Consider the following 13,035-nt stretch of genomic DNA (forward strand, 5'->3'; position numbering starts at 1 on the left):
TGTGTGTAAACTGTCGTGCGAGCAGGACAGTTTCTAAGAGACAGCTGTTATTAAACACAGCTGTCAATCCCAAACTCTGACTGTGTAAACATAGCCTAAATGTTGCTTTATTATTATGTCTACACTCTCCCCCTTCATGCATTGAGTTCCATGTAATGATATCTTACCCTATAAAAGCCACAGTGAGTCATTGGGGTCAACGCTGTGATCTTTGGGTAGTCTAATGTCTGCTGATCTCATCTACCCTTTCAGGCATCTGTAATTTTCCCTAACGTTATTCTCACTGCAAATACTGCAAGGGATATGACTCTAATTTCAGGAGGGACATGCTCTCATCAAAATGTGTCCAAAAAGGACACTCTGCCAGACTGATGCACATGTCCTCAGACTCTCTTTATTATCCATATGAGCCAGACTGAGGCCTAAAGGATTATTCCAGGTTTTATGGCATTATGTTGATTAGTCCTACCACACAAAATAAGTTTGACTCATCCCTTATTTTCTTTAAAAATGCAAAAAGGAGGTTACAGTGCAATGGAAGTGAGTGAGGAATGCTGTCGATTGAACTAAACTCATCCTGAACCCACAATATTCGTCTAAACTTGACAGTTGACCTAGAAGCCTGGCCATGAGATGCGACTGTTTCCGTGTGATTCTGTCCACACCTCGGTGCGGGACTCACTCTTTCCGCACGTCTGGAATCTTGGAATCCTCACCACCAGCTCACTTTGAGTCAGCACCACTGTGAGAAATGTTTTAGACTGTTTGTCTTTTTCTGCTGGAAGTAGATGCCCGAGTGCATGTGCAGAGTTGTGTATGAATCGCGTCTTTGGTAGTGTGCAAGCAAAGCGTGTAGATTGATGGGTGTGAGAAACATATTTGCCGATCTTAGCCCTGTTTACTTTTGTGCGTGTGCGTAAGTATGAGTGTCTGACGGGAGCTCCACGTACCTAGTCCCGGTCGACATTACCACCAATCAGCTGTAAGGTGACAATGGTTTGTTTGACCCATGATGCTTTGCAATAAGCCCACAGGGCCTTTAGGAGTGTGTTGTCTGTGGGATGTTTCTCACCGTTAACTGTTTGACACACACACACACACACACGCTTGTACATGTCATGTTTGGAAAACTCCGTGCCCACACAGTTTCTGCACACACACCCTCCGCTTCAGTTTTCCTCTCTGTTGCCACTCAGTATCCCTGACAAAGTGGTTTTTGCTAACACACACACACACAGGTTTGTTTTTATGGTTTATGGGGACTCTCCATAGGCGTTATGGTTTTTATACTGTACAAACCGTATTTTCTATTGCCCTACACCAACCCTACCCCTAAACCTACCCCTTACAGGAAACTTTCTGCATTTTTAGATTTTCAAAAAAACTCATTCTGAATAATTTATAAGCCTTTTGAATTACAGGGACACTGAAAATGTCCTCATAAATCACCTTCTCGTTGTAATACCTGTCATACCCATGTTATTATACAAATGTGTGTCCTCATAAACCACATAAACATGCACACACACACACACACTCACACACACACACACACACTCACACACACGCAGTCTCATAAATCTTTCTGTCTATCACAGAATATTGTGCAGTCTTTGCTGGAGGGCACAAAATATTATCATTACCCAACTGACTGTCCGTATATTTACATGCGTAAATCTGATCCCAAATCACACTGTGCTGTCAGATTTAACATGGATCTGATATATCTGTTATCTTTCAGTAACGAAGATTAAGATCTGCCTTTGTATGACAGCCAGCCCATCCCATGAGTGATTTGTCTATGCCACGCACAAAATTATTTACAGCTACAAATCTTTCTTCCATAAAATGTGAGATAAGAAATTAGAGTCAGTCTTAAAGGGTTGTTACTAACAACATCAGTGTTGGTAAGGGAAACTAGTGGGTCTTAGGAATTTTTTTGTGGAATAATACTTTTTTCCCCCACTGTATCTATCTATCTATCTTTTTTTAAGAAATGAATTGATTGATCAAAAAGACTATTCATCAAAGAATCCTGAAATAAAATGCATCTTGGTTTCCACAAAAAATATTAAGCAGAAATCGTTTTTCAGCATAGTAATAAGAAGCGTATCTTGAGCTCCAAATCAGCATATTAAAATTATTTCTGAAGGATCATGTGACACTAAAGACTGGAAAATTCAGCTTTGCCATCACTGGAATAGTAACATTTTTAAATATATTACATTAGAAAACTGTTTTAATTTTTTTTTAAATTGTGATATGATATAAAAAAATAATATTATGTAAAAAAAAGAAATACTGCTTTTAATCAAATAAATGTAATTTTCATTCTCTGTTATGTGGTGAAAACGGTGGTTGAAATGATATATTAAACTTTTATTTTTTGCTTTAACAATATAAAATAATATAGCCTAATAATATAATATTAAAAAACAAAACATTATTAAGGGCAAAAGTGTTCAGTGTGGTTGAAATAACACCACAGTTGTAAATGTAAAAAAATTAATATAAATCATTTTCACACAAAACATATTTTGTTTATATTTAATTTACTTTTTGTAGATAAAACCATAATTTTAAATGTGATCATTCATATTATTATGAAATTTTCATGGTGTAGGACTGAAAGTCTTGCTATAGATGATTTTGGAATTAATTACTTCAGTACTGAGTTGTGAATGGCATTTTCGTGTTTGTAATTGCAACATTGGCTTTGTGTGTGCGCGCGTGTGTGTGTGTGTGTGTGTTCTGCTGCATAAATGCTTATCTGCTTGTCAAATTGCCTGCCAGGCAAATCCAAAGCAAGCAGAATAGATGTTGGGAAGAGATTGCAATTCCAGATTTACCTGCCCTGCACATAGCTGGTCAAAATCAGCATATGTGTGTGTGTGTTTATGAGTTGTTAGACTATCTGCTAGTGTTACTTTGAAGTTAATGACCAAATATGCAAGTGTTTCTGCCACATTAGGACCCATTACTAGCTGTGGGCACTGGCATGTGTGTGTGTGTGTGTGTGTGTGTGTATGCGTGCGGTTTTATGGTCTGTGCTCACAGTGGCCAAAGTGTTTGATGGTACATGTGAAGGTTCGAAAGAATGTGCATGTTTGGTTTCATATGTGTGCAAATGTGCGGGTGGTTTTCGAAAGGAGAGAGACAGCTGCCTTTTATTGCCCCAGGGGGTAATAAAGGAGGAAGGAGAGGCAGTTATTTGGGGTCTTTTATAGGGGCAGGAGGTAGAGAGGGGTTGGTTTTATTAGGGTCACATAGTAACCAAGTACAGCTGCAGGCATCACCCCTAAACCTCTCCACATTCCACCATCACCTCCACTCTACCTTTGTTTTTCTTTTTAAGTGCGAATACACTTTATTAAGTCTATTAATCTGTATATATACGCTCTTAAATGTCCTGGATGTGATGGCGTACTGTGTATGAGAGATATATGTACAGTATATGAATATGTATATGAGTGCACTGCATGTTGGTCCTCATTTCATTTTGACCATGAGTTTCCATTCCCTGCTCCTTGTTAAGCACATCTGCTGTCAATCATCTTCACCTTGTAATCCAACTGGCATTTCCTGCCTGGATTGGACTGTTGACTTGTTTGCCTGGATCTATTTTATTTAACAGCTTTATCCCATTGGCTAGTTTAGGGTCTAATAAATGACCCACAGTTGACACTGTTCTGCACATCATATGCTGTCGGCATAGCAAACAGGAATGTTAATGTTTTGAGTGGAAGATCAGGTTACTGGGGAAATTTCTTTGATGACTTATGGGTGTTTTCCATCCATTTTTATGTTAAAATACATTTACATTCCATTCATTTCAATGACGATCAGTGCATTAAAAGCGTAGGGTTTTGTAAAACTGTGAGCTGAAAGACAGGAACCAGAGATTCAGGGAGGGTGATAGTGATGAGAAAGACTGAGATGGAAAAATCAGGGAGAGATGGAGGGGTGGAGAGGGACAGACAAGTTATTCTAGTTACAGCCAGCTGGCAGAAATACTAAAATAAGACGCGAACCTACCAGTGTGTCTGAGTGAGAAAAGAGAGTGAGAAGGAGCGTGGGTTTGTTAAAAAGGTCAAGGCAGTTTCTTTAATTTCTTCTTATTTTGAAATAAAAACAACTGACATTCGTTCCATTGACATCATGGAACTGCCAGTAAGCTTCTGTGTGGATAAATGCCACTGAATGACAGAAAAGCACACACCATTTTGGCAGTAATCTTTATTGTCCATGCACAGAAATAAGTAATGACTGCTGAAATTGTTTGTATAAAAAACATAATGAAAAGAAACTTCAGATTCAGGTTTTATTAAAATATATACAAAAAATAAAGATGAAAAGAGAAGGCTGGAATTGGAGCTTCATGGGGTTCTAATGAAAACTGAACCTTTGCTTAGCTCCGCCCCCTTGGAACTGTTGCTACATCAGACAATACAGAGCCTCACAAAGGAATGAATTGGAGATTTCAATCTCACAATCAACTGAATACAGTAAAACTGAATTTAAAGGTGCAATGTACTGTAATATTGACAGCTAATATTGGCTAGTGGTTGAAATGGGTACTGCAGTCCAAATTAAAAAAATTGTTTCTCCTGCCTCACGGGTTGTCAGATTGAGTACAAGCAACAGGAACGAACGCAATTGACAATATTCACGTTTTAATATGCCTCTGGTCTTACAGCTATTTAAATTGATGCTGAGGATTTTTAGGTTGGGTAGAATGTGCGATCTCTGAACCAGTTCGTTCGTTGCCTTTCATTGTTGCAATATGCTGTTTTCCACCAACTGGCAACCCGGGGTGTCGAAATACTATTGGTTAAACTGGCAGAATCACACAAACCAAAAGAAAAAACAGACATTCCGACATGGAATGCACATTTTCAAAATAGAATAACTGGCTGTAGGGTTGTTTTTCGGAGAAACAGGTATGTGAACTTTCCTAAATACCTCTGAATGTATTATGGTGATTTTATGCTTTGGTACAGTCAAAAAATTACACACAGCACCTATCCAAGCACACAGGTCCTCCATAGAGTTACACTGGAAAGGGCAAAAGTCTGTCTGAGAAAATGGAGGATGGCAACAGTTGCTAAAATAGGATTGGTCAGTTACAGTTTATGGCGGAGCTTAGCAAAGGGTCAACTGAGAAGATAAAAAAAAATGACGGACTAAACTACAAACATAACATTTTCTGACAGCATATTGTACATCGGCTTACATTCTTAATAGTAGGGATAGAGAACCCAAAAATGTAATTCTGTCATTAATTACTCACCCTAATGTCGTTGAATAACGTCATGTGTTGAATAAAGTTATTTTTTATTTCTTTGCGCAAAAAAATGTTCTCGTAGCTTCATAACGTTACAGTTGAGCCACTGATGTCACATGGACTATTTTAATGATGTCTTTACTACCTTTCTGGGTCTTGAATGTGGTAGCTGTGTTGCTGTCTATGCAGGGTCAGAATGCTCTTGGATTTCATCAACAAAAATTAATCATGAATGAGGGTCTTACAGGTTTGGAACGACATGAGGGTGAGTAAATAATGACAGAATTTTAATTTTTGGGCGAACTATGTTATGCTACTATGCTAACTTAGGTACGGTCACATTAGTGAAATTTTGCAGGCAAAAAAGGTAAATTGTCTATTGTCATTAGAGTAGTGATGTATGAATCACAGCTTACACAGAAATCCTTTCACCTGTTCTGAAATCTGCATGGGGAAATCTTTCACCCTTACACGAAATTCCCATTAATGGAGATAACTATTGATATTACTATATTTCACCTGTGAAAATTTACAATAGCAAATGTGACCGCACCTTTACTGATATTTTTCAGTGGTAGTTATGAATTGTCTCACCAAAGTCTGGTTTCCAAACTTCAGATTTCCTGGTCTTCATCTATGTGAAGACCAACCCTTAAAAGTGCTTTTGAGCCCAAAATGATGTATTTGTTCATTTTAAATTTTTTACAAAATCTGGATGAATTATTTGCATGGCTCTCTGATGTATTATTCAAATACATTGTCAACAAAAAATGAAAAAAGAGATGAGGGAGAAAGGAAATATATGATATAAAATCACAGTCATTGTGGTTAACAAGGAAAGAGAGTGATCTGGATGGATATTCTTCCTGTTTCCTCATACTTTCACTCTCTGACATAAACTCTTGTGCACACCACATCGTCTGCAGCCATGGTCTGCCAAAAAAAGCAGGAAAAAGACTAATTGAAGAAAAAATATGATCAAAGACCCTTGTGTGTAGGAATCATAAGGATAACACATAATAGCAGGAATAAATCTTACCAGAATCAGTTCGCCGTCATTGGTCATCTCCCTGGTCCATGAGGTTTTTGGACCCTCACCCTTCTGCAAAGTCTGTTCGCAACTAATCTTGCTGTCTGTTTCCCAGCGAGGAAAGCTCTGAGAGAAACGGAGACAGACAAATATGTGAAGGCAGTGTTTTTCTTTGGAGATGGAAAGAGTGAGAAACAGATCAGTGCCCATGAGAATGTGAAATCCAGAGATGGAGGTTGAAGGAATGGGTGTGTGTCCAGTTTTGATAGCTCCTCTGAGATGGAGGGTGTGATTGAGTCCACATCAGAGATCAGGATTTCATAAACACACACATTTCATATGTTCTTGCTCTTTTGAATGTTTTGGAAAAGGAAAATTTGTCACAGACAGACAAATGTACATTAGGATGACTGAAGTGTTTTTCTGTGGGTGTGTATGTACCGTGCAGGGACGTCCATCCACAGTGGCCTCATTAAACTCCTGTCCAACTGTGAAGGTGACATGGGTGGTCCTTACAGAGGTGGAGGTCTTGATTGACAGGGTTTCTCCGTCCTGTGTAATCTCCACGGATGGCTTTGATGCGGCTGCGACCGCAATCTTACGCAGCATCACGTTCACACCTAACAAAACACACACGTGCACATCAGAACACTCTCCTGAAGAACAATAAGTAGCCTACTTTTATATATAAATATAAGTACAGAGGAATACAATTAATTATGCAAAAATGTATTGAGGTGTAGTGATGTTAGGTGCTATTCATTAAAGACCTACTAAATGGGGATTTATCAATAAGTCCAATATTAAATAAACAATAACCAAGAGATAAGCATAAATATTTATAAAGAATAATAAAAAAAGGTCAAACCAATTATCGGTCACATCAGTTATTTTATTCAATACATAATTTGTGTACATGCACATAAAAAAATCTAACTTCAAACAAACTGATTAAATACTGCATGTCAAATGGAGTCATGCTGTGTGTGTAGGTGAGTGAACACACTGAAAGGGGAAGTTATTCAACCTGCCACAGGGGATGCTGCAATCTATTAAACCTTCCTGACAGGAAATGGATAGAGCGCAGTTTGGAAGTAGGGAAGGGCAGAGGCAACAAATAAAAAAAAAGCATGGCACAGTCGAGGGAGGGTGAGATTACTGACAAGAGAAGAAAAAAGGAGCAAGAACAGCAGCAGAGACATAGAAAAAGGGTACTCAAGTGTGGAAAAAGACAGCTAGGTGTAAAGGCCAGTCTCTGTGTGTGTGTGTGTGTGTGTGTGTGTGTGAAAGAGAGAGCCTCTGTGCATCGAGTTGAATTTCACACTACTCGCCTCACACACATTCCCACCTGTCACCAAGGGTAAATATATACACATGAAGGCAGACAAGAGGGGGCCAAAATTTAGACACACGTTCAGGCAGAAACGCAGTGTGTGTGTGTGTGTGTGTGTGAAAGAGAGAGCCTCTGTGCATCGAGTTGAATTTCACACTACTCGCCTCACACACATTCCCACCTGTCACCAAGGGTAAATATATACACATGAAGGCAGACAAGAGGGCCAAAATTTAGACACACGTTCAGGCAGAGACGCGTAAACAAATTGTCAATTACTCCAATGACTTTTAGCTTAAGTCTTTGGCACACATAAACCTACACACTATTTGTGCAATAAACACACAAAAAATGTAATTTTACAAGGCATATCCACACTCTGAGAGTGTAATCCAGGCAGAACCTTGTTAAAAACATTAGCTAATAAAGTTAAACGGACTCCTGTCAGATCAAGCACTGCTTCAAACCCCATAACTAACCGAGAAAAGATGTCAGGGCAGTCAGACGGTCAGGATCAGTGTCATAGGTTAAAGGTCAAAGGAAGTATTTCAGAATAGAGGGCTGGAGATGAGGACACAAGATGGAGGAGGGTGGATGACAGGGTGTGGTGACAGGTCTGGCCAATCTGTGCACTGAAATATTTGTGTGGCGAAAAGAATTTTAATGTCCCATTGCTGAAAGTGTGTGAATTTAAGAGGTACATACTTTAAGAGTGCGTAAATATGAATGTGCATGTGTGTCTCTGCAAAACATTAAAGCAAGTCGCAAAGTTCATCCTTCAATCAACCTATCTGTCAATCATGCACATTCCTCACATATAGCCACGCCCCCTTCGTTTTACGACAAGAGGGGTTCGTGTGGATGCAGATCTCATCTCCTGCAATTTGGGGTATTCATACAATACATCATGTTCCCATGTCAGAAACAGCAGGGCTTTTTCTCTCCATTGTGCTCCTTCTCCGCCCTCTTTAACCTGTCTGCTTCATTTCATCATTCTTTTGAATGGTGAAATGAAGGACCTACTCTTCCTTCTCAGGGAATCTGCTTCTTTTGTTCGACACAGACTGTTGAAGAGGCGTGTTTGGGTGGCAGCAGTGCCCTCGTTAAATCGGATGTCAGTCATTTTTTTTTCTTTTTTCCGGGATTCTGGCTTGAACAGTGGCAAATATTTAAATAAGAATTTCCGAATTGACGGCTATAGTGAACTGACTTTCCCAAACACACAAATTCAATTTACGAACCCAAAAACTGAGAGCGTGAGGCGTTTTCATGTCCAAACACAAATTACTGTGGACGAATGGATCCTTGCTCCAATCAGGACAATTGCTCAAGGAAATTAAGCGAAATAAACTCTGCTCAACCCTGCCCAGTCTAAAATCTATGCCAATTGCTTTTTACCTTGTGGGTTTATTAAAACTTAGTAAGATACACCAATATCGAATAAATAGTTATTTGCATCTAATAGGCTAAATTGTAAAGCGAGAATAAATACTGGAGCCTAACTATCTGGATATATAGTTGATAGTAAAATAAATAAATAGTAGTAACATAAGAACAGGTCTATTTATATGGAAGGAATATTAAAACGGTTTTGCATACACATACAAGAGAGGTGGTGAATTTGTTGGTCTATAGCGCAATCCATGCCCGCTATTTAAATAAGAATTTCCGAATTGACGGCTATAGTGAACTGACTTTCCCAAACACACAAATACAATTTACGAACCCAAAAACTGAGAGCGTGAGGCGTTTTCATGTCCAAACACAAATTACTGTGGACGAATGGATCCTTGCTCCAATCAGGATAATTGCTCAAGGAAATTAAGCGAAATAAACTCTGCTCAACCCTGCCCAGTCTAAAATCTATGCCAATTGCTTTTTACCTTGTGGGTTTATTAAAACTTAGTAAGATACACCAATATCGAATAAATAGTTATTTGCATCTAATAGGCTAAATGGTAAAGCGAGAATAAATACTGGAGCCTAACTATCTGGATATATAGTTGATAGTAAAATAAATAAATAGTAGTAACATAAGAACAGGTCTATTTATATGGAAGGAATATTAAAACGGTTTTGCATACACATACAAGAGAGGTGGTGAATTTGTTGGTCTATAGCGCAATCCATGCCCGGGCATTCAGGATTGATAGTCAATTTTGCGCACTCTCTGCGGGCGCTTGCATCATGATTAACACTTACCCAGTGCTTTGAGAAGCTCTTCGAAGTTCTCGGAGCTTTTCATTTTCCAAGTACCAGCAAAATCGGGGGTTTTGCGATCCATCGTGAGTTCTGTCGTTCCTTTTGAGTGTATCCCACTATTATTCTCTCTGGTGCGCGGCTGAGTGACAGTCCTTGAACCTGACACCCTTTAAAAGTACCTGCAACTTTGATTCTGAAAGCAGCGTTCCCACTGATAATGCCAAGCTGATTTTCTTCTTTCCTTTACCCTTCTAACGCTCTCTCAAGTCGGTTTCTTTAAGTCTCAGACTTTCATTCAGCTCTTCCAAACGTTATATAGCCTGTGGTGGATAGGTTGAACCGAGAATTTGGGCCAGTTATCACGCTTAATCCGTGAGCGTACACACCCCTTCTGCGACAAACTCCACCCTCTATTTGCCCTGTCAAATCAAGGAGCCAATGATACTTCGAGATGATTGTCTTGCCCCGCCCACACCACGCCCCGCTTAAAACATGTGCGCGTTTGAAAACGCCCATAAGAACTCAATTTTATGTATGAATTTATTTATTTGCACGTGGATTCCCCGAAAGATTTCAAGGAAGGCGACTTTGTTTCTTAAAGTACATTGCAAAAAAATTGCTACAATCTTTTTATTCCTATATATACATAAACACATAGGCTCTACTGACATGATCAGCATTTACAATATCGCCAAAGCGTAGCCTATACAGGGGGAAAATAAAATGACAATGTAATATATAAAATGAATACAATGGAAATGAATTTGCATACAAATATGGTATAGCCTATACAGGATATACAAATATATAATATAAAAATGTGACGATAATCAATTATCTGGTGATTATTTGCATGCCTTTTACATGCAATATTAAAAACATAAAGATTGAATAGAATGGAATACAATAGAATAGACATTCAACAAGATGGGATGCATTTTACAGATGTCTCACTCTCTGTGACAGATAAACAAGCTGTGTGCCAGTAACTGTTGGACACACAAATGTGAATATGATCATAAAACATTTCAAACAGAGCTCTGTCAAGTTCAGGCTCTTCTCTCCTGTACAAATCACAGCACACTCAAAACTCTTGTAACTGGATCTGTCTCCGCTGTGGTTATCCTCTTCCACGTTTGGGACTGAGGGAGACACGGAGGGTCTTCTGCGGTGGTGCAAATTCCAGAGATCCCGACGGGAGCGAGAGAACGCGAGTGAAGAGAATGACGCAGGCACAAAAGGTGACCTAGCAGAGGCCAGGAGGTTGCAGGAGCGTCCCCGAGGGTCTTTAGTCTCCCCCTCACCCCTGCTGTTGAAGCGGAAGAAAAGAGCCGGGCATGGGGGGTAGGGGCTTAGTAAAAAGGTGGAGAGGCGAAGTTTGGGTCTCTAATGAAGACGCGGGCCATGGAGACTGGATGATGAATGAGTCGTACAAAGAAGTCGTTAACCATTTACTTTTGATGGATGGTCTTCCGCGCCACAGCGAACTGCAGATTTTAATACGCGGGTTACCCGGGTGACAGCCTGGACCGCTTGCGCTGTGCAGTTACTCCGGTGTTGCCATGTCCCCTTATTATATATACGCTTATTTTTTTATTTTTGAAAAGTGGTTTACAAAATGGACAATCGGCCCGTTTTTGGCCTTATACAGAATACAGTACAGTATAAGTTTTGGGGATAGACGGTAGTCATCATAACGCCCTATTTAATTATTGGCATTAATGAAAACGAGGCTGTGAAAAAATAATAGTAGGCCTACAGTGCATTCAAAAGATTGTAGGCTACTGTGGTTTAACAACACATCCACTGTTTAGCTGGTGAAACTTCTTTCTGAAAAAAAAACGTTCAGTGGACAAAAACTCATAAAACAATTAAGTTGTGAGTTGTGAAAATTAGGCGTTCTATAGCAGTGGTTCCCAACCCTGGTGCTGGAGGCACCCCAACACTGCACATTTTGCACGTCTCCTTTGACACACCAATTTCAGATCTTGGGAGTTTCTACTAATGAGCTGATGACCTGAATCAGGTGTGTTTGATTAAGGAGACATACAAAACGTGCAGTGTTGGGGTGCCTCCAGGACCAGGGTTGGGAACCACTGTTCTATAGGACCTTTATACAGTACAGTATAAGTTTTGGGGATAGACGGTAGTCATCATAACGCCCTATTTAATTATTGGCATTAATGAAAACGAGGCTGTGAAAAAATAATAGTAGGCCTACAGTGCATTCAAAAGATTGTAGGCTACTGTGGTTTAACAACACATCCACTGTTTAGCTGGTGAAACTTCTTTCTGAAAAAAAAACGTTCAGTGGACAAAAACTCATAAAACAATTAAGTTGTGAGTTGTGAAAATTAGGCGTTCTATAGCAGTGGTTCCCAACCCTGGTGCTGGAGGCACCCCAACACTGCACATTTTGCACGTCTCCTTTGACACACCAATTTCAGATCTTGGGAGTTTCTACTAATGAGCTGATGACCTGAATCAGGTGTGTTTGATTAAGGAGACATACAAAACGTGCAGTGTTGGGGTGCCTCCAGGACCAGGGTTGGGAACCACTGTTCTATAGGACCTTTATACAGTGCCTACCATTGTAAAGACTAAGTCTCGTTTTCATCCATGTTAAATTCAATATGGCGTCTAACCTTATTAAGATCTATGACTTATGTTTGAAAATAAAATATGACCACATTTAGTAGCTTTACAGCCTGCTATTCCAGCCACACTGGCATTATCAATCACCACAGATGTATAACATTATTTATCAATAATAATAAAAAAATTATATATAATATATACATTCATATGATTAATTATTTAAGTGTCCATTTTTGTATATGTAAAATATTTTATTTAGGCCTATATTTGTAAAAGAATATATATAGGTCTAATAATTAGGCTATTGAAAAATAACTCTATAATTTGTCACATTTTTGCCTAGCTTATGCCATTTGTATTTTATGCGGTCTATTTTTTAATGATTCCTATGTTGATTGATGAAATTAAGCAATTTCCTTTTCCATTATTCAATCATAACCACACCAATCTGTTTGTTTTTCTTGCGAGATCTGGCAACACCGAATCACTCACCCGTGCTTCACAATACTTTCTGACTCACAGCCTCCCGACACACTTCAGTTTTACGATTATTAGTTTTAAACATCCCACACAAAGTTGTTCCATAGT

General features: G+C 39.1%; 1 protein-coding gene across 1 annotated transcript; it reads right to left on the reverse strand.

The window, feature by feature from the left end:
* Window positions 1-6,021: 6,021 nt before the first annotated feature.
* Window positions 6,022-10,187, reverse strand: LOC107596745 (cellular retinoic acid-binding protein 2-like). The gene is made up of 4 exons (XM_016287542.1): window positions 9,850-10,187; window positions 6,756-6,934; window positions 6,324-6,440; window positions 6,022-6,217 (listed from the first exon to the last, which is right to left on the reverse strand). Exons 1-4 carry the CDS (start codon window positions 9,929-9,931, stop codon window positions 6,167-6,169), a joined length of 429 nt encoding a protein of 142 aa, XP_016143028.1. The 5' UTR covers window positions 9,932-10,187; the 3' UTR covers window positions 6,022-6,166.
* Between the last annotated feature and the right edge of the window lie 2,848 nt (window positions 10,188-13,035).

The sequence above is a fragment of the Sinocyclocheilus grahami genome, unplaced genomic scaffold (assembly GCF_001515645.1).
Source record: "Sinocyclocheilus grahami isolate Dianchi unplaced genomic scaffold, SAMN03320097.WGS_v1.1 scaffold222.1, whole genome shotgun sequence".
Taxonomy (NCBI): Eukaryota; Metazoa; Chordata; class Actinopteri; order Cypriniformes; family Cyprinidae; genus Sinocyclocheilus; species Sinocyclocheilus grahami.

Coding starts and splice junctions, on each gene's coding strand:
- LOC107596745 (XM_016287542.1), bottom strand. CDS start 9,931: ATGGATCGCAAAACCCCCGATTTTGCTGGTACTTGGAAAATGAAAAGC. Junction 6,441..6,755: donor TGGATGGACGTCCCTGCACG/GTACATACACAC, acceptor CGTTTCTCTCAG/AGCTTTCCTCGCTGGGAAAC. Junction 6,218..6,323: donor ATGACGGCGAACTGATTCTG/GTAAGATTTATT, acceptor TTTTTTTGGCAG/ACCATGGCTGCAGACGATGT.